We start from the raw sequence: 22,741 nt of genomic DNA, 5'->3' as shown, positions 1-22,741 counted from the left end.
GGGTCCCGCTGGGCGGGGCCGCCAGTGCCGGGGCGGGGCGGGGGCGACCGCGGGGGCTGCCGGGGGCCGGGGGCTGGCACCGGGAGCGGAGGTGACCGGAGCTTAGGGGGGGGCAGCGGGGGATGGGCGGCATCGCCTGGCCGCCCCTCGGCCGGGGAAGGGAAGGGCCGCCGGAAAATGTCCGCCCCCGCCGCAGCGCCGCGCTCGGGGCGGGAAACTCCGGCTGCCCGCCTCAGGGCCGGCCGCGGGCTTCCTGCGGGAAACGCCCGCTCCGCGCCCGGGTCCGCCGCATGGCACGGCCGGGACGGGCCCCGCTGAGGGTCCCCGGGGGGGACCCGAGCACGCGTGTGAGGTGCAGGCGGGGCCGTGGGGCCGGGCCTTGTTCGTTCGCACCGGCAGCACCGCGGCTGCTTCCAGCCGGCGGCGCCCCCGAGCCGCTGCCGCCGGGTTTTTCCTCATGTCGGGACAGGGCTGGTGTTGGATGTCGCCTGCGGCCGTGACACCTTGAGAAACGGGGCCAGTGGAAAGTAATGATAAATAAAACCTATATAACAAGGGGCAATGTCATAAAGCGTTTTCTCTTACAGGTGCTTAAAGGGCTTTTTTGTTGTTATTTTTGAATGGCTGATATGTGGCCCTTAGCTTTGAGTCGAGCTTCTCAGCGCTAAGAGGGTTTTGCTTTCACACGTTCTGTGCCTTGGGCCGGAACTGGAGAACCTTAGCCCTGTTTCTAACAATACACGCACTTAAATAACCATGTTGTCGCCTTTCAGGGATACGCGGAGATTTTGCCATCTCCAGTTTTCACAGAGCTTTGTTTTACAGGGTTTATGACGTTTGCGTTTCTGACTGCGGAAGAGAAGAAATTCTGCAGAAATGGCAAGGATTGAGAAAATGAGTATCCTCGGGGTGAGGAGTTTTGGCATAGAGGATAAAGACAAACAGATTATCACTTTCCTTAATCCAATGACTATTTTGGTGGGACCAAATGGTGCAGGAAAAACGGTAAGACTTACATGATTGTTTTTGTGCGCCAAATAACTCTGAAAACCTTGAAAATACAAAGAATAATTTCAACAGCAAGGTACAAATATTAGAAAAACCTTGCTGTTTACTGTAAATATTGTATTGGCTTACGTTATTAGAGATCTGCTTCTTATCCTAGGCTTTGCAGTGCGCTACTTGGTGTTTTTCGTAGGAAATTGATCAAGGTGCTGACTAAAACTGTTTTTGCAAAGTACCATGTTCTCATGGTACTGAAAAATAAAATGTCATTTCTTATTTCTCTCTCCCCTCATGTGTATCTTATTTGTAAATGTTTGGGCTGTTACTGTGTTTTGTCTTTAGTTTTCCTTGGTTATTCTAAATTGTCATTCTAACTGTATACTTGTTTTTGTTTTCTTAGACTATCATTGAGTGCCTCAAATATGTATCTACTGGAGATTTTCCCCCTGGCACCAAAGGAAATTCATTTGTTCACGATCCAAAGGTAAAAGCCATAGTGGTTAGATTTAGTGCACGTTTACTTCTCAGTGAAATACTTAACTTCACACAGGGTTGTGATGAAAACAGGGATGCTCAAGTATTAGGCAGATGTGAGCTGACCATACTGTCTCAGGAAAAACAGAGAACTGGGGGGACTGGAACACTCCACATCTGGGAAGTCATGTATTCATTTGGGTGTTGAGAAGAATTTCTCATACTTATTTCATTGTATCGTTTGTACTGAAGGTTGCCCATGAAACTGATGTTAGAGCTCAGATTCGATTACAGTTTCGAGATGTTAATGGAGAGCTTTTAGCTGTCCAACGATCCATGGTTTGTACCCAGAAAAACAAGAAAACAGAATTTAAAACACTTGAAGGGGTCATTACTAGAACAAAGTAAGTTGAATTTTTTTTTTTTCTGTAATGTGAAGATCAGTTTGGGTTCTGTATATTTTATGTTTAAGATGAGAAAAATTCATAACGTGCTCTCTGAAGTTTTTGTCTGTGTTTTTAGATGGAAGATCTGGAGTCCCATCGCTCGATCTATTAGTTGATTCAAAACTACTAACATTTGATAGCCACTATATTAAGAACTATGTATATCAATTGACTTACATTAATTTGAAAATTGTATTACTGATGCTCTAGTTTGAGAGTAATGTTGTATGAAATGCATAAGCTTTATTTCCTTTAGCATCATTTTGAGTTTCAGGATATTGTCAGTCCATATTTATCTCCAGTTTCCCCTATTTAAGAAATGTATTCACTTGGCTTTAATCAAGATCAGTCTTACTCCCTCTGGTGGTTCTGCATAGATTTTTTTAACATGTAGCAACATTGACTAAAAACATTTGCTGTTAAACCCACATGATGAAAATGGTAATTGTAGACTTAAAAATTTGTTACTCTGTTTTGTAACCAATGCAATAGAATGTGCTTATACAGATTTAAGTAAGTTTTTTGTTTGTTTGTTTTTAAAGGATTTGTAGTAACTGCTTTGTGGATTTTCTTTATCTGTGCTACATAGGCATGGCGAGAAGGCCAGTCTCAGTTCCAAGTGTGCAGAAATTGATCGAGAGATGATCAGTGCCCTTGGTGTTTCCAAATCCGTGCTCAACAATGTTGTTTTCTGCCACCAAGAAGATTCCAACTGGCCATTAAGCGAAGGGAAGGCCCTGAAACAAAAATTTGATGAGATCTTCTCAGCAACAAGGTTTTTCTCTTTACTGGAATCAAATAAAATTAAATAAGAAACTGTCCTCTCTAGTAGTGTAGGTGTTAAAGAAAATGTCTGAGGCATCAGTATTGCTGTATTGCCCATAGGATCTGAAATTTGTGTTTTTTTTTTTTGTTTTGTTTTGTTTTTTTAAGGTATATTAAAGCACTGGAAACTCTCCGTCAGGTACGGCTGAAACAAAGCCTAAAAGTAAAAGAGTGTCAGACAGAACTGAAGTACCTAAAACAGAATAAAGAAAAAGCACAGGAAATCCAGGACCATCTTAACAATAGGGAAGCTCAGCTGTCTGCTTCTAAAGAGAATGTAAAATCTATCGAGAGTCAGCTGGATCCTTTAAAGGTAATTTGTGTGATGTTTACATTAAGATTTTAGTATAAAACAGCACGTAAGATTAAAAAATATATATAAAATATCAAAGCTGGAGGAATTTCCTTGTTAAAATGTTATCTAACCTTCTATTCTGCAACAGAATTAAGCAACAGACCTGACAGGTGCTGCTCTAATCTGTAAACAGTTATTGGAGGTTTAAAACATTGTCTGTGGAACTGTTGTAACAGCATTGATGATTTTTTTATTTTTGGTTTGTTTATTTTTTAGCTTAAATTAAAATCTCTTTCAAATTTGGCTGTTAACTATAAAACTATCATGAGTTATAACTAAAGCTAAATTATTTTTTTTCAAAATAATAATGCTGAAGTTTTACAGTTTAGAGTACAGTATTGTGTAGAGCATTTTACTATGGGATTCATAAACTAGTGAGATATTAAGGTCTTTTCCAACCTAAATGATTCTATTATTCTATGATCCTTTCCTTTGCAGTGTTCTCTGGCAGCAGTTGAAAAGAATCTCATGAAAGTAATGTTGCTAGACAACGACGTAAAAGCTCTGGAGAGCAGGAGGAGGCAGATGGATAAAGATAACCGAGATCTGCAGCAGAAGATGGAAAAGGTTGCCTTTTAAATTCCATGCTGTCATCCTTTCTGCAGAAAAATCAAAGTCTGCCTTTTGCTACCATGTGAACTGTGTATTTTATTATGCACCAGATGCTGGTTATGAACACTTCCAAAGCCCAAGTAGCTCATTTGATAATATGAGATAGGCAGCTTTATGGAACAGTATTTGTAGGTAGTTTCTGTGTAATTTGGATGTAAGAATTAAATTGCTTTTTGTAACTGATCCCTCCACCATAGATTAGCTTGCCAGGAAGAGAAATACTGACAAAAATTATAGTAATAATGCCCTGCAATGTGGAACTTGAAAATACCTACCTCTCACAATATGTTCATGGTAGCCAGCACTTGTTTTAACCAGCATGGAATGTCTTCTGACACTGATATTGTTCATGTCCCTGGAGGGTTTTTTATTTCTTTTTCTTAAAATAGTAAATAGTTTTTATTCTTTTGTTGTGATTGTGCAGGGACATTTAAAATTATTTTGACAGATGAACAAAAATTCTTTAGGATAGTGGTAAAAATTTAGATGAACTTGTCTTATCAGCATATGAAAAATAGGTTTTTTTGCTCATAGTATGTTTAATTTTTCTTAATATAAGTCTTAGCATAGAAATTTTATATGGGAGGTGTTATCTTATTTTTTAGATTCTGTTATGGTGAAGCGCATACTTTTTTATTTTTTAACATCATTAGGTTGTTTATAACAGGTTGTTATAAACATTACGTTGTTTTTAATTGAGTTCAGTTAAAAAGCTAAGTTTATTCTGTATTTTATTTGGTGTACAGGTTTTTCAAGGAACGGATGAACAGCTAAGGGATAGATACCAGAACCACCAGAGAACAGTGAAGGAGAAGGAGAAGAGATTATCGGACTGTAAGCGTGAATTAGATAGAGCCATTAAAGAATGCCAGAGGTTTAACAGTGAAAAGTCAGAATTACTCGTTGAACGAGGTATGTTAGACTTGATCTATAACTGTGTATTTATGCTTAAAGGAATTAAGATCTGAAATAAAATTAGTGATAATTGAAGGTGTTTGAATGGGACAGGCTCCCTGAAATGTGTGTTAGTTTTAGGTCAGTTGCACAATGAGGTGTGGGAATCTCACAGGTAGCTCACCTCAACTCACAGGTAATCTCACCTCAACATCTTTCCCCTGGATTATTTTTTTAAGTGCACTTATTTTGAACTGTAATTACAACATGAAGTTTGTTTGTTCTTAAGTGTACCGTCTTCTATAGAAATATTCAAAATTGATCATTACTGATGGCATAAAACTATGTCAGTCTAGCAGTTTACAGCACATTTGTTTTCACTGTCTGAGCCTGTACTTTGTCTCAGTGATGAAAATGTCTGCTGACCAGCTGTGATTGTGTAAGTGTATTCTAACCAAGAAACATGTGAAAGTTGAATCCTTGGCATTCCCACTGTCGCATGTGAGGGCTGGGGACTAGTCAGAGGGCTTTAGGACAGTACTCTTCTGTATATCATATATTCTCTTTTAGATGGACTGTGGGACTTGCAGTAAAGCTGTAGTAGTTGAAACAGAATATAGGCTTATGTAAAATATGTTTATGTTTTTCAGAATATTTTTAGTTTTAGAGGTTTTCTTTTCAATTTTTGATTTGATTAAAATTAGTGTAAAAACTTACTAAAGTAATAGTTAACAGAAACAGTAATATTTTAAGCTATTGCTTGTTTTTAGTACTTTAAATGCTTCAGTGTAGAAGACCTTAAGGAAATAGTTGCAATTGACTTTGAATCCTAAATGTATGTTCTCAGTTTTTGAGGGTTTATGTTATGTTTTTTTTTATTTTATTTTATTTTTGTGCAGGTCGTCTACAACTGCAAGCAGATCGTCACCAAGATCACATCAAAATGAGGGATTCATTAATTCAGTCTTTGGCAGCACAACTAGAATTAGATGGTTTTGAGCTATCGCCTCTTAATGAAAGACAGATTACCAGTTTTCACAGGTTATTGAAGGAGAGACAAGCGAGAGATACAGAAACTGCAAATCACTTAATGGTAAGGATTTTGTCATTTTAGGATTGTGTTATTATTCCATATTAGTTATTAGTGTGTTATTAGTCCATATGCGTCTTTATGATGCAGGGGGGAAAATAAATGAAGCCATTTTTTTTTTCATCTATTATTCTTTATTATGGGTTGCTTGAACCTTTCTGTGGAAGTTAATTTTGGAACTAAGAGTGGTCATTGGGTGATCTGAATTGCCAAAGCTACTGAACAGGCAGTTCTGCAGATACTTTTTTCTCAACTGCCATCTCAAGCAGGTGGGTCAATGACACACTAAAAAGCCTGAGGAAGAATTTGAATGGGCAATTGTTAAGAAAACAAGCAACTTTGGTTTGAAGTCGTCTTCAAAATGGAGTTGCTGTCAGAGAACACTACCATTATGCATCTGCATTTTCGTATTGCTGCATTTTTGCAGGATTTTTTTTCACATATCTAAATATTTCAATTTCATGCATTATAGTGGTGAATATTTGCATGCTATTGTGAAGAAGCCATTTTAAATGCTGTTTTTCCTATGAGTAAATTAATATATTATTGTTCACTTCTTTCAGAGAGAATTTGCACAAAAAGAAGTGATGAAACAAAAACAGATAGATGAAATAAGAGATAAGAAAACTGGATTAGAAAGAACCATTGATCTGAAATCAGACATCCAAAACAAGAGACAAGTGGAACTGAAGAATGTAAAACATGAATTGCAGCAGTTGGAGGGGTCATCAGGCAGAATTGTGGAGTTGGATCAGGAGATTGTCAAGACAGTAAGTTAATTTAACGAAAAAATTCTACAGGTTTGAAATGAAAACTTCCAGTTGGATGATTAAAAAAAAAAAAAGGCAAGCTTGATGTTTATTCCAAAAGAAAACTTAACCCTGTTGCATTTTTTCACTTTTATTGCCCTCTCTATACTTGCTCTGTTTATATGTAGATATCATAAGATTTTTCCTATTTTTCTGGGCCAATCAGAAAAGTGCTAGCACTAGTCAGTGCACTGACTAAAGTGCTGTGCTAGCTACATTTTTCCAGATGACTTGTCTGTGAAATGGGCTAGTTACTTGTAAGCATTTTATTCTGTAAAGCACTATAATGCTACAAGCATTTTATGTCCCAGCTGAACAGTTAATTGTGCCTTTGTAGCCAAATAGTTTATTTTTGTTCACAGTGTAAGAATTTGGTGCTTGAGAGTGTTTCTTCTAGCTTTCTTACTAGGATAATTCCAGTGTATAATGTTTAGTAGATGCAGAAATACAGAGAATCAAGCTAAATGAGTGAGCTTCTTGAATCTACATCATGTAGTTATGATTTATGTGAAAAGCATGAGCAACTTGGTACAGTACTTTATTTCAGAACTCTGCATCACTGTCTGATTTACGTTTCCTATACCAGCATCACAGCCTTTGGCATCTTGCATGCATTCTTTATAGATCCTGAAAGTATTATTCCTGTAACAGCTAATGATACTGCTGCTGGACAGTTTTTAAGAGCTTTTTTTCTGATTTCTTTAGTTAGGAACTTATTGTCTAATGTAATTACATAAGTCTTCTGTGCTTTTGTTTTTTGTTTAGGAACATGAACTGGAGAAGGCTGAGAGGAACAGCAATGTAGAAGCACTCGAACTGGAAGTGCAAACTCTGCAAAATGAGAAAATAAACCTGGACAAAGTTCTTCGGAAGTTGGATCAAGAGATGGAACAGTTGAACCTACATACCACAACAATTACCCAAATGGAGATGCTGAAGAAGGACAAAGTAATTTTTCTATCATCATCTCATAAGGAAGGGAAATGACATTAATACGGTCCCTTCAAGATTTGTGCATTTTTCTTCAGATGTTTATAAACATTTGTATGTAAAGCTTCTGTCTGGCTTTATGGAAGCCATTAACTCTATGAATCCATTGAGTAACATAAACTTAAACATATGAAAATATTAATTTAAAATGCTTTATTTCCCAAGGCAGACAAAGAGGAACAGATTAGAAAAGTAAAATCAAGACATTCTGAAGAACTGACATTACTGCTGGGATACTTTCCAAATAAAAAACAACTTGAAGACTGGCTTCATGGCAAAAATAGAGAGATCAATGAAACAAGGGACAGACATGCCAAGCTTAAGTATGTATTATTTTAATTAATTATGTCTCCAGAAGTATTTATGCAATTATGAATTTCAGTATTGGTAAGTTTAATATAGTTAACATACCTTTACTGTATTTCATCAATATTTATTTAGGTGTCTGCAAAATGAAAGAAAGCAATGTGCAAAATTTGTTTAATATATAGCCAATATAGTTTGTGCTAGTTAATAAAATCATCATATTTGAAGTATGTCAAAGGCAACACTAAAAGTAGATAACAAAATATTCTAATACGTCCTTAATTATTTATACTACCCTAGCTGTATGAATGTGCTTTGGGGAAAAAAAGACAGTGGTCTTCTGACTTTCTTAGGAGTTACAGGATGGTTATTAACCATATCATGAACTTGTGTGATTACATGTTCCTGATTTCATTCATTGTAGAAAAGAATATTTCAGAAAGAGTAGGTGACATTAGCTCACTATGCAGTGATATGCACTAAACTTCTATAAAATCAGAAAAAAAAGAGATTTGAGGTCTAAGAACAGTCCATAATTGAGAAGTATGGAAGATGAATAGAAGGGTGCTAACGTGTTTTGCTCAATAATGTTTTTTGTTCAATGGTATCTCATAAGCAATAATTAGGGAAGGAAGTAGGGGAGGAAAAGTTAATATTCTAGAAAGTCCCTTGTATGGATTTGACATTAGAAATTTGTTTCTCATCATTAAGCACCTAGAAAGCAAAAAGGAATTTAAATGAAACACTTTATGCTATATTTAGATGAATTGAAAATTTATGCTGTAGATTTCTGGAAAAATCATTAAAGAACTGATGAATAACTCTGAAGTTAATCTGAAATTGGTATTACAGTGTTTTTGTTACTACAGTTTAATTTTTTTGTTTGTTTTTCTGTAATATAAGAGTTTATGCATTAATGTTTCAGCAAACAACTGGCGTCAGCAGAACAACAGAAAAATTTTATCAGTGCTGAACTAAGAAAAAAAGAAGAACAGTTGTCTAGCTATGAAGCAAAACTTTTTGATGTTTGTGGAAGCCAAGATTTTGACAGTAACCTGAACAAACTTCAAGATGAAATTGAAAAAAAGTTCAAAACAGCGAGGTAAATTTATCCATAGTTCTACTTTTTTCCTCATTTTAATTGTAACCTAGAGGCACTGAGACAATCTGTAGCTTATGGGTTTTTATATTTGTGGGACAATCAGCATAGAAAACAATTTAAGATTCAGTAATAACCTCCCATTTCAACAAATTTTCCCTCTTTACTACTTCTTCAGATTTGCGTTTAATCAAAATCAGTTGTTTTAACTCAGTTAATTCTCTTACTATGTGCGAATGAAATACTGACTTTTACAAAACAAAAATGTAGATCACGATCTTTACAAAACCAAGGATATGTTTGAATGATTGAATCTGCCAAGTATGAAGACGAGTACAGAACTAGACATGTGGCATGGTTTTGACCCGTAGTGCCTACTGCTAACTGAAAAAAAGTAACTCCAGAAGGAGATTCAGAAGTACTTGTTTCTATTGTTAATTGCTGAGGGATGAGTGTAGTTCAATAAAACAGAATAATTCAGGTTGGAGGGAATGTCAGGATGTGATCGAGGGCACCATTCTGAAGATAGGGACAGCACTGAATTCAGACCAGGTTGCTTAGGACCATTTCAGTTTCCAGTTTTCATTTTCAGTTTTGCATTTCAGTGCAAATCTTGATGATTTGCAGCTTATAGTTTTCTTTTGTTTGTTTTTTTTAAATTGTAAATACATAATAAGTTTAGATCTGTTTATGTACTGTATATTCAACATAAAGTCTTCTGTTTCTTTTTAAACCAGCTGTGCTTGCTGGAGCCACAGCAGTTTATTCACAGTTCATTACACAACTGACAGAAGAGAATCAGTCGTGTTGTCCAGTTTGTCAAAGAGTTTTTCAAACAGAGGCTGAACTGCAAGATGTAATTAGTGATCTTCAGTCTAAGTTGCGTCTTGCTCCAGACAAATTGAAGTCAACAGAGTCTGAGCTTAAAAGAAGAGAGAAAAAACGTGATGAAATGATGGGTCTTAAACCAATTAGGTAAGGTACTTCACCAACCATATTGCTGCAAGCCATTTTCGTTTGCTTGTTTTTTGATTATTGAAAATTTTGTTGACATCAAGAAAGGTTTATTTTCGGGCTAGGCAGTTCATTCAAAAATCTAATCACACTTTAATAAAATCTTGATTTGTATATCCTTTAAAGGTGCTTTTTTTTGTTACTGGCAGGTTTTGTATTGACTTACGATGTTCTTGAAGGAAATCTGTGAGTTTTATAGCAAATTCCCAATGCAGTCTGTGTTTCCTTGAGGTTCAGTCAAGTGCAATTCCATCATTTGGCAATGCAGCTCTGTCTCTGATACTGACAATCCATAAAAGATTAGACTGAATTATATCTCTTATATATTTTTTAAATAACTAAAATGTTTTTGAACTTGCAATGTAAAAAAAAAAAATGTAGACAATATTAAAAAATTCAGAAGAGGTGCTTACTGTCTCTTCCAATTTCCAGGCTCACTTAATCTGTATTTTTAAAACTACAAAAATTACAGGCAGCCTATTTTGTTGCTCTGTCCCCTTTTTCCTTCTTGTTGCCTCCCTCCAAACCGTAAACAGCTCTAGTCTTAATGAATTTTTGTGTGAGTCTTATTTTTTTTCCTTACCATACAAACAGGATTTAGAGTAGAGTATGCAGTTTCCCTGCCACTGGGTAACCAGAGGCTCTGGTTTCAAAATATTTGAAGACTGTTATTCTGGGGAAAAAAAAAAAAAAAAAAAAAAAAAGAATTTGTTAGAGGATATACCTCTCCTTCACAAGAGGGCACTCGTGTGCAGTGGATTTTAAACCCTGTTTTAGCACTTGCTGTACTTGAGTTGAAAACCAGAAGAGGTTGGTTGGTTGGTTTGTTTGTTTTTAGATCTCACCTGCCTACAATGAGGGATTATTACCTTAGCTGGTTATAGAAAATAAACTCAACTGAACATGGGCAAGGTCAAGGGGATACTATTGGTTCAATTCAGTCTTCCGCTATTCAATCATACCACAGATTTTGCAGACTTGAATGTCTTGAATTTGTGCTGCTGCATTTAACAAAGAAAGATTTATGGATTTGTATTTTATTCAAGGCAAACTGTAGTGGAACTCCAAGAAAGGGACATACCAGACTTGAGGAACAAGCTGCAGACTGTAAACAGGGATTTTGCACGCCTGAAGGGTGAGATAGAAGAGCAGGAAACACTCTTGCACACAGTTTTGTCTGAGAAGGAAGGTGCTAATGCATGTTTACAGGACATAACACTAATGGAAAGGTACCAGGTATGTTTTGTAATTCCTTTCAATATATAAAACAATACTTGCTTGCTGTACATGTAGTTATTCAATAATATCTAAACTAAAGCCTGTTGTTAAGCACTAATACGGTAATAATAGTACTTTGCTCTTACTTTTAGGCTGATGTTAGGGATGTTGAAAGAAAAATTGCTCAGCAGGAGGCTAAGTTGCTAGGGGTCGATTTAAGTAGAACCGTTCTACAAGTAAGCCAAGAAAAACAAGAGAAGAAACACTTATGGGATACAGGTAGGTCATACAAACTGATGTTTCGTTTTTATATTGAAAATAATCAAACTTCCTGACATCAAAATATAAATTTTAGTTTACTTATTTTATATTCGGAAATAACCGTATTCTAATAGGTTTTGGTTTTTTTTGGTTATATTAACTTAGTTTGGAGTTAGATTTGTCATAAGGAAGACAATAACTGTTGTTAGTTACAGATTAACTGTTTCACTGTGTGTGTATTTTCATCTACAGTTACTAGTAAAATTGAGTTAAATCAAAAAATCAAGCAAGACCAGCAAAATCAGATTCAGCAGCTTAAGAGTACAGTTAATGAACTTAGAGCAGAGAAACTTCAGATTTCCAGCAGCATGCAGCGTCGTCAACAACTGGAGGAACAAATAGTGGAATTAACCACTGAGGTTCAGTCCTTATATAGAGAGATTAAGGTAGGAAATAATTACTAGCCCTTAACTATATTGTCCTTGAAAAAAAATAATATCCAGTAATATTTAACATTCTGTAATCCTAGTAATTCAGATGCATTTTTAAATTTTTGTCCTGTTATACTATTGCATATCTCTGGGAATTTTCAGCACTTTAATACAAGGTTTTTTTCAGAATTATGAACAACATGTAAAAAAAAAAAAAAAAGTACCCACATGATTTTTTTTTGCACTCAAAAAGTTCTTGATCTTTGACAGAATGAGAAAATAATAAGGACTTTCTCCAACTGCTTTTCAGGAAGCAAAAGAACAGGTATTTCCACTACACGAAACGTTAGAAAAACTGCAGCAAGACAAGGAGGATCTAATTAATAAAAGGACTGCAACTAATAAAGAAACACAAGAGAAGGTTCGTTTGCATTTGACGTAGTTGGGAGATAGGATTACATGTTGGTTTTGGGGCGTGGGTGGAAGCCATGGTAATGAGTTGACTTTTAGGAGACAGCAGTTGCTTTACCTAATGCTTTAGATTTGTGGAGTTTTAGGGAAGAAAAGAAACATAACCAAGTCAGGACATCAACTCAGTTGTAACTAACTTTTGGTGGTCTTATCAAAAAGCTTCTAGGGACATTTAACAATATTTAGTGACTTGTGGTACTAAAAGCCCTATCTAGTAGATCTAGAGGAACAGCAAGGATGGTTGTGACCTTTCCTTGGCAAGAGACACTCCTGTGTTTCTCAGGGCAAATAGCCCTTTTATGTAAGCACAAATGAGTGATTTAATGTTTATTTTGGAAAACAGTTTCACGGTAATAAGGAGCATCTGGATTACAAAAGCTGAAGTCTTCTGTTGGTGAATTAAAGGGAGTTTTGAAATGAATCGTACCTTTAAAAATAGTGTTATCCAGTTATCTTTTATACATGTCATATCAGTTCTCGGACATCCGACTGCAATTCATTTGAAATCTTTTCGCTGCAGATAAATAGCATAAAAGAGAAAGTTAAAGATATAAACAAGTACATGAAAGAAATCGAAAGCTATGTTCAAGAAGGAAAGGAAGACTACAAGAAGGTAACCTAAAAAACAATCAATAAAAAGCTGCTTTTAAAAGTGTTTTTGTGTATAAATAATATACCTTTTTATTTTTGTAGCAAAAGGAGTCTGAACTTGATGAAGTAAACTCTCAATTAGTTGCCTGTGAGAAACAGAAGGAAAAGATAACTAAAGAGATGGAAATTATTCGACAAGATATTGACACTCAAAAGGTAAGTTTATTGTTTTATCATACGGTATATTTTGCATTTATACTTGAAGTGATTTCTGGCATTGGTTTAAGTCCGTCTAGGCTCATACTGGTACAAAGTTTGTCTCCTCTTGATGTACTTAATGAGTTGTTAGTCAGAATAGCTGCTATGTGTGCATCAGGCTGAAAAAAATCCTGCAATTTACATACGCAAAAATAGATGCATTTTAGAAAAACAAGTTATCTCTAAATACAATTTTGTGGTATTTCCAAAAGGGGTAAGTCTGTTGTGATAATAACCAACGTTTTCAAAAGTAGCTTTGTGTGGAAGATACCTATCTTCTGAAAGAAGACTGCTGTAAGGTGTTTCCAATTGCAGGTACCCAAAAGTTGTTAGTCACTCCAGATTTTGTTGTGTGCTTTAAATCATTATGTATGTATTTCAAACTCTATTTACATTCTTTATAGGAAAGATCTTTCCCCACTCTATCCCACTATCTTACCTGTAGAATTGAGAATAGGGGACTCTGTGAAATCTCACCCCAAATGACTTGCCCCATTTGAACCATTGACTAATATTCGCACACAGGATCACTCTTATGTTCACCTGTGACAATAAATATTGTAAATATTATTTCAGGTTGAAATATGAAATGATAATTCTGATTTGCATTATACTAGGTTTCTGTTGCAAAATAAGTTCTTACTATGATACTTTTCAGTGCTGTCGATTGTTTTATGCTTGTAGCAGGTTTTAGAGTTGTGCAGAGTTTATACTTTGTTATTGAGAATCGATATATTGAAACATCATAGAACTTCTTGCTTTCTGTGGAGACAGATACAGGAAAGGTGGCTGGAGGATAATCTTACTTTGAGGAAGCGGAATGAAGAGTTAAAAGAAGTTGAAGACAATATAAATAGACTTATGAAGGAGATGGGAGAAATGAAAGTCCCGCAGATGAAAAAGTAAGCATTTTCAAAACACAGCAGCGTGTTTTGCATAAGAATTCACTAACTATCTGAATATAATACTCACTGTGTTTTAGTGTTTCCTGTGTTCTTAGTGTGTACCTTTCTCCCCATTCATGTAGACTACTTCCTCCCTCAAACTCATGTTTGCATAATATCCCCATGACAACATAAATGACTCAGTGAAATTATATAGCTCTAGCTACAAATACATACAAGTATGTACCTGTTCAAATCTAATCCGTTTGTTTTAAAGACTTCCACTGTTAAATCTGTATTTAAAAAGAAACTGATGTCTCTGGATAGAAGTATTTTATTTTCAGTCTGCTCAAATAGGTCTCAGCAGCAAATCGTTTGAGTATTTTAATATTAATTGTTTAGATAATAAACACTGCTGAAAAGGAATTATCCTAATTCAGCTTCTTATGTGCAAACTATTTATTTAGCTTTCTAGATGCTATCAAACTGTTCATTGCATTTTTTTCCTCAGTATCCTGATGTAATTCCTGCAATTAAATCAATTTTATATCTCTACGTGGTGTCCTTTTGGTCTTTGATAGGATTAATGAATATTAGTCAGAATGGTGACTTAAATATGTTTTTAAAACTTAATATGTTATATTGCCTATAAAAACAATAAACATATGTTTAAATATGTTTTTAAACATAAACATATTTTAATTATGTCTTAGTTCCTGTGGCATGAATGCTGTAGTTTTAACTGTTGCAGTCTTTATAGATACAATAGAATGAGCTGCTAACATAAACTAAAAATTAGAACCTTGACTAAAATATTGTGAAACACTAAATGCAGAAGTCTCATGTATCATTTGTGGTTTGACAGTGAACAAAAACAGTTAGAGGAGAAAATAGAAGCTCTGAAAAGAAACCATCATGTTGCACTTGGCCGACAGCGTGGATTTGAGGAAGAGATTGTTCGGTTTAAAAAGGAACTTCGAGAGTCACAATTCAAAGATGCAGAGGAAAAATACAGGGAGATGATGATTGTTATGAGAACAACGGAGCTAGTGAACAGGGATTTGGACACTTATTACAAGGCTCTTGATAAGTAAGTACTGTCATGTGAGGATAATTCTTATTTTTTTCAGTCTTCATTACTACCTTGGTGCAAAAGCAACTTGCAATTTCAAACTTCCTGGTTTAACTTTTAGAAATAGTAAATTAATGTAACTTAGACGTACATAATTATTTCTCTTTATAAAATCAGATATCTAAGTATTTAGAATGTTGTACCTTGCTACGTTACTTTTATATTCATTCCGAAAGTCCAGTTGCAGTAGCTTTTTTTTTTTAATGCCTCCAGAAGAAACTGATTTCTAAAAGCAAAGTAAATTAATGAAAATGTGCTACAAACTGCACAGGGTTGTTAGAATATAGGAACTCTTATGTATATAGTATATATATGTATATAGTGTACATAAAATAAATGAGCACTGTCAATGGTAGTGAGAGTATTAAACTAGAGTTTAATATAGCTTTAGATAAGTTCAGCGATCATTATTGTTTTATTCCCAGTTCTCTGTAGGACCCTTTTTGAGTACTGGTTGTACATGTTAGGACACAATTTGCAATAAAACAATTCAAATTGAGAGAGACAATAGAGAAATGAAGCCAACGCATCACCATTATTAATCATCAAAGATTGTTAACAAATGCGAAGTAAAACATACAGTGCTTTTCCCTTCTCCCCCCTTCCCACCCCCCCCCCCCCAATGCATATGTTCATTTCTAATTATGGATTTGCAATGAGCTAGTTGCAATAATACGAGGTTGGTGCTCAGTGGCAGTTAGAAATAAAAGTTGCGTATTAAGAACAAAACGGAGAATGCAAGAGAAACATCTGGCCACCATATAAGCTACAAATTCAGAATAGAAATTTGGTCTCCTATATTAAAAAGGACATAGTGGGTCTGGAAAAGGGAGAACAGAGAGCAGTAATGTAGTTAGAGGTACAACATAACTGTCCAAAAGGGAAGCTAAATAGATTAGAAGTTTCCATGTTGAAAAAAGGAGACTGAAGAGGGATGATAAAGGTTTCTTAATTTCTTCCAAATAGTGTGGAGAAGGGGAAAAGGGAATGATTGTGAAAGTACCAAGCAGTAGTTTGACATACAAGGTAGTACTTTTTCTGGCAACACATAATAAAGCTGTGGAACCCATAATTCACTGGTATATTTGGAGGCTAAGCTCTAAATGCATTTGAAAAGATTGAGACCTGTCTTTCTGAATTCATACAAAGGCTATTAGATGCAGAGGTCTGGAGGACCCTGTTTTAATCGTTTTTAATGATAAAATAAATATATTTGGTATTTGAATTTAAGTGAATCCAAAATTTATTTTGTGAAGATTTAAATTGTTCAGGGCATGTGTAATTCTTCCCTTTCAGCTTAAATGGAAATGCACTCCAAGAATTTCCCTTTTAGAATTCAGAGTCTTTTGTATGGTATCAAATCATCTATTGTTTCTATTTAAGGCAAAACAGGAAATCAGTCTTGTAATTTCAAGAAAAATAGATAAGCATCACTTATTGGTAATCGTCTGAAAAATCAGTGAGACGAAATGTTAACTCTAATGGCCAGAGATTGAAAGCTGTGTATGTAGCTGGGAAAAGCAACATTTGTATGCTCTTCTGTGCTATCTGTTCATCTTTGTTGATTTAATATTTACAGGTTTTTGTTAAATATTCATGAAGAATGCATTATTGGGTTTAATCAAGTAAATTGTAGAAAATGCTCTACTCATTCTTCAGACTTGACAAATCATATTAGAGTTGAGACTTCAGTATTCCTCACAACAGGTGAAAATAATTCCTGTGAAAGGGAGGAGGTGGGAAAAGTGTGTGTGTGTGTGTGTATATATATATATATATATATATATATATACACACATATACACATATATATATATATAAAAAGTCAATTTCAGAATTACTTTTGAATACTGCCATATTTCTGGAAGAGAAACATTGTCAGAAAGCAAGCAAGCATTTTTTTTTCCTTACAAAGCACTATTTGTTTAAAAAGTTAAAAACGTAGCACAATGTCCTTTTGGAATGCTTTCACGAGGAAACATCTATTATCGAACTAAAGACATGTAGACATGATGATTTCAGGATATCATGTTGAATCAGGGAAACGAAATAAAAAATTATTAGTGATATCCTATGTTACTCTTGCTGCTGAAGAGGAAGGTAGCTCTAATCATAACATCTGTTTACGTAATTACAAATTAAATTCTTGGTAGAGAATTCTCTGCTCCAAGGAAACTTCACTGGCTCTCCTTTCTTACTGAGACTCAGTTATCTGCACTGCAGGGTCGGGGGGGACTCTGGCAATGAGTAACGCTGTTTTTATTTTGGAAGGCTTTAATATCAGATTCTTCTTGGAGGTCTGAAAATATGCCTTACACATAAACTATAAGTCTCCTAAAAAAAAAAAAAAAAAAACAACTTTATCTTTATTGAGTGACTGATTACAAATCATTTTGTCTTTATTGCTCTCCTACTTCTTGAGATGGAGTTGTTTGTGAGAGCAGAAGTATTCATATAACAGAGTGTGTTTGATCTTTGTACATTTCTGCATTCAAAATGAACTAGTAGTTATTGTATTTTTAGTGAAAATATTTAGAGAATGAAAAGCGAGCTCTTGCCTTCCCTAAAGCTCCTATGAGTCCATAGCAGTCCATGGTTGCACCTACAAAAATCTGCATTTTTTTTTTCTGTAGAGCAATAATGACATTTCATAGCATGAAGATGGAAGAAATCAACAAAATAATTCGTGACCTTTGGAGAAATACCTACAGAGGACAAGGTACGTATGGTTTTGTTTGTTTGTTTTTTGTAGTTTTGTCCATATCAATTTTATACCAAGTACTGCATAGTGAAAAGTGTTTGTTCAAACTATTGAAAATCCAGGATATGAAAATGGTTGGTTCCATTCTAAAGGCTACATCTGTTGGTCCCCACTACAGTCTCCTTTTTATTACATCTTATTTGGGTAGTTATATGATAAGTAGAAGTAATTTTCCCTTTTCCGTGTTTTCTATAGTTGATGTTTCCTTGAGTCAGGGGAGTTGCCAGGGCTCATTTCTTCAATTTTGGAAAAAATTAATTTCAAAGTTTTATCTATTAGTAGGAGTTATGAGTAGGTTTTTTTGTAGTTACTGTATGTTGTAGCTCTCAATGATGTTTAATCCAATGCTATTTTAAAGATGTTTTCATAAGGGAAAAACTGTTTCTTTTCCATTTTCAGATATTGAATATATAGAAATTCGCTCTGATGCAGATGAGAATGTTTCAGCAGCTGATAAAAGAAGAAGTTACAATTATAGAGTAGTAATGATAAAGGGAGATACAGCACTGGATATGAGAGGAAGATGTAGTGCTGGGCAAAAGGTAATATAGCATTTTTTTCTTGTACGTCATAAACAGGATTCTGAAAGCTGCAAGAGTGACACATCGTAAAGTGAATCCGGTGAAGAAGTGGCTCCAACTCAGATTTACAATTCTGTACATCTGACTGCATCTGGATTATGCTGCCAGTACGCAATATATGATTGGGAGCATCTGAACCCTATTTTGGGGTGTCCAAATTCCTTGTTTCAGTTGGCAATTGGTCTGAGTCCCTGTAGGTGTGAAGGGTTCAGCTTCACTGCCTTCTCAAGTTCATCTAGTCTTTTTCTTGCTAGTTACAACTGAAATTCCCATAGCTGTAGGTCTATTAACTTGCTCCTGATTTTTTTTTCCTTCCTGAAGGCTGATCCTTTGTCATCTTTTCACAACTGTGTCTGTTTTGAGTACTCAGACTTCTTTTTTCCCCAAATTACACTACTCCCACCTCCTACCGAATATAACTTTTCAGTTCATGTCACCAAAAAGATGGGCATAGAAAGTGACAGAAATACAGCCAGGACTGCTCTCACTATTTCTCTGCTGGAACAATTTCTGCCCGTCCTTTGTGCCTTCTACAACATGAAGAGAACACCTGGAGAACTCTCCCCTACACTTCAGGCTCACAGAGCCTGTCGTCTTTGCACAAGGCGCCAACGACTACCTAGGCCAAGCACACTGTAATTGTGAGGGAGATACCTTCACCTTCCTCTTCTGCAGTGGGAGCTGGAACTCTTTGGCTCCCTTTCCTCTGCACCAGCTGAAAGGGCTATGGTTGCAACAGATATAAATCTCTTTGATAACAAGAAAGAATTGCGATTATCTGGAGTAATATCTGCCTACTTCCTTACCTCCAAGAGCAGCAGTTCTCACTGTGTCACATATTGCATCAGAGTTTCACTGGCAGCCAGGCCTTCAGCTATCTCCTTTTCTCACTTTTGCCTGACAAGATGGTATTGACAGTAATAGAAAACGAAATCGAGGAATACAACAAGACAGCACACGGTATTTTTAAGTGTGTGCAGCAATAGCAGCACCAGTGTCTTGAAAGGATATTCTGTGAAAAGATGCATGCTGTATTGTTGCTTGAATGTGAAAAATGCTGTCAAATTAATTCCCACCTGAGTGTAGAAGTGTACTTGTTTTGAAAATTCCATACTAATATTGGGGGAAATCCAAAACGTCTTCTAAAACAGCAATATAGGCAAAAAATGTCTTCTCCTAAAGTAGTCTAGGATGTTATGCTAGAGTCCTATGTAAATGAGAGTGAAACTTGTTCAGTTTCTTAGCTTATATTCTGAGAATTATTCTTTGATCATGAGCTATGATGCCAGCAGTCATGATCTTTGGAAAGTATTTTTTGTAGCACAGTTTCCATCAAGTGTTCTGTAATTTTCACTAATTCATGAGATCTAATAAAAATACAATTTGTCCTGCTAATACAACACTAGTATGTGAGCTGTTAAAACTACAATCTTCAGTTTTATGAAGGAGTCAGGAGTTCCATATTTCAAACTGACTGCACATACAAATTTCCACCATCTCCCTGCGAATAGGATGGGGTTTCAACAGAGTATAGGAATAATGCTGATGGCAATGTGGTAACATCCTTACCTTGGGCTGGAATCCTGAATTTCAATAGCTCCAGGATTTTGAGAATTTGACTGCTCAGGTATGTTTCCAATGTTATGTTGTAGAAGGGATTTTTCAATTCAAACCTGAAGTTTTAATGTATTTTTTCAAATCTAATTAGTTATCATCATTTTGTGAATTATGTATGTGACTTTAGTCACAGTTTGTAATGGCACTTAAAATAGCATGTTACGCATAGTTTCTCTATAAACGCTCTGAAGAGTGTTTTTTCTTTTTCCCTTAGGTGCTTGCTTCTCTTATTATTCGTCTGGCTCTAGCAGAAACGTTCTGTCTCAACTGTGGTATATTGGCACTAGATGAGCCTACTACCAATCTTGATCGAGAAAACATTGAGTCTCTTGCCCATGCCCTCGTGGAGTAAGTAATCTCTTCTTGTGAAGCTTGGATATTTTTCAAATTTTAATGTTAGTGATTGGTGTTTGGAAGTGATTTTTATTTTAAGCTGACCTGTCTTTGTTGACATATGCTGATATACATGCAAAGCAGTAGCTTTAGATTCCCTTTCCTTTATCTGGAAGAGGAAAAAATAATTTGTAGGTATTTTGTTGTTGCTGTTTTTCTTTTATATGGGTAAAAAGAGGTGCTGATCTACATTAGATTGCTTGACATTCATATTGTTTTCAATAGTTAAATATTTTTATACAAGTTCACTAAAACTAGACAGCAGTATAGATTGAGTTACACTGAATAATATCTCTTTGTAGGATAATAAAAAGCCGCACAAAACAGCGTAACTTTCAGCTTCTGGTGATAACTCATGATGAAGATTTTGTTGAACTGCTGGGCCGTTCTGAATATGTGGAAACCTTCTACAGGATACGGAAGAACGATGACCAGTGCTCTGAGATCATGAAATGCAGTGTCAGCTCCCTTGGCTCATATGTTCATTAGCATTTAAAGTAATTATGTGTTATAGACTGGCTTAGCTGCCAAACTTAGAGGTCAGATAAAGGCATCTGAAATTGTAGCTCCTTCATATCATATAGTATCATGAAGATTTTAGTTCGAGTCTGAAACTATTACATTTTTAAACTTCATATCTCTGTACTTATTTCTGCATCTGGGTTCAAGTATCACCATGGGTTGGGAGAATGTAAGTGAATACAGGACAGTTAACTTTTAGATGTATTTTATATTTTAAAAGCGAAAATAAAGTGTTGTTCTTTGTATATGTCCCGGTCTGGATCTAGATGCGCATTCTTTGGAACAGCTCTAGATCTGTCAGTACAATAGGGCTTGCCCTCCATCACTTTGTTATGGCAAGTTCAGAATTGATTTGCATCTCTCCAGCCAAGGTATGTTCCTAGCCACCTGCCTAGTCTACACAAAATTCACAGGATTCAAAAAAGATGCTTAGTACTGTTTCTGCAAGGTACTATTGCTCAGAATCTTTGCAAAGTATGACACCTTCATTGAGAATGAAGGAAAGTCCCATCTCTAACTGGATGACTGAGTGAAGGGATGACAGAAGCCTATTTTAACCATATTCTCTTTGTTTATTGTGGGCAGAACTGTCATATAGTGTCACTTAGTTTATGATGATGTTTACAAGAATTGTGTCAAAATCTAGAGTACTTGGTCATATTCAGATCCTCTGTCAGATAGAAACGAGTTCTGTAAAAATGATAACACATCTGCCCCAGGGAGTTAGTCTGTATGGATGCTGATCTTCACCAACACTGCTCAGAGCTCTTCTGAGCTGTTTTCAGCATCACTCAACAGCAAAAGGAAACCAGCCACTTAGTTAGAATGACAGCGGAAAGCCAACAGGACCTGATCAGCATAACTCTTCAGATTTCAGAGGTGAGGCCTCAGCAGTGCACTGTGCTGCCTCTGCAGTCATGCAAAGTCTAAGGGATGCCATTTCTGGGCAGCTGTTTTTTCATAACCAAGTGAGGGGGCATCTATTCTATGTCTAAATGTGAGTACAAGCCCACAAACAGAAGCTGGACTTAGAGCTCTTGAAATCTGCAGCCACCAGTGACTGCCTGAACCTCCTTAGCTGAGAGTTTATGACTAAAGCTCACTTTCAAAGGAAGAATCTTTAAACCACTACCAAAAAAAAAAAAAAAAAGTTAGTTTCAGCAACAGCAGGGCATTTTACTTTGGAAAACACAGGAATGAGCATGGGAAGGTTGTAGTCTGCCTTTTCCTCCTGCTCTGGGAGGGCGGCAGGGGAAGGTGCCCTGGGGCTACTCTAGCACCACGGACAGAGGCAGCCCCACCACCCCCTGCCCCGAGGGCTTCACTGCAGGGGACAGTGACATGGCCCTGCCCTGTGCCCCTTGTGGCCCTGCAGGGCCCTTCAAGGTAAAAAGGGACAGCACCTGCTAAAGCATCTAGAAAACATCTGCACCAAAACCCAGCAGCAGCCCGGGTCTGCTTGGATGTCTCCATAGGCCTGTACAGCACCAGAGGGGTCGGTGGACGTGGCAGCAGCGGTGTTGAAGAGTAATGCCAGAAACAGCACTTGAACTAAGGATTGTTTCCACCTGAATTTTCTGAAAATGCAAGTTGTTAGAGTCAAGGTGCCCCAGTCACCGGGGAAAACACTCAAAAATAAACATACAAATGGGACTTCCTAGCAATTACACTCACCGATCCCCTGAAAAGGCAATTAACACCA

The 22,741-nt window shown here is 36.3% G+C and overlaps 1 protein-coding gene across 1 annotated transcript; it reads left to right on the top strand.

Annotated features, from left to right (window-relative positions):
• Positions 1–236: 236 nt before the first annotated feature.
• On the top strand, positions 237–21,284 carry RAD50 (RAD50 double strand break repair protein). The gene is given in 27 exon segments (XM_035560794.2): positions 237–527; positions 826–1,005; positions 1,406–1,489; positions 1,732–1,883; positions 2,515–2,700; positions 2,859–3,063; positions 3,544–3,672; positions 4,464–4,629; positions 5,511–5,704; positions 6,265–6,471; positions 7,276–7,458; positions 7,666–7,823; positions 8,732–8,888; positions 8,890–8,908; positions 9,643–9,880; positions 10,966–11,155; positions 11,290–11,416; positions 11,651–11,844; positions 12,140–12,250; positions 12,821–12,913; positions 12,994–13,107; positions 13,924–14,051; positions 14,899–15,123; positions 17,799–17,884; positions 18,326–18,468; positions 20,339–20,472; positions 20,820–21,284. Coding segments are annotated over 26 exon segments (3,939 nt in total). The 5' UTR covers positions 237–527; positions 826–876; the 3' UTR covers positions 21,007–21,284.
• Positions 21,285–22,741: the final 1,457 nt, after the last annotated feature.

This window comes from Cygnus atratus, chromosome 14 (assembly GCF_013377495.2).
Source record: "Cygnus atratus isolate AKBS03 ecotype Queensland, Australia chromosome 14, CAtr_DNAZoo_HiC_assembly, whole genome shotgun sequence".
NCBI lineage: Eukaryota > Metazoa > Chordata > Aves > Anseriformes > Anatidae > Cygnus > Cygnus atratus.
The sequence above is the reverse complement of the archived record's forward strand: the minus strand, read 5'-3'. Positions and strand labels throughout refer to the sequence as shown.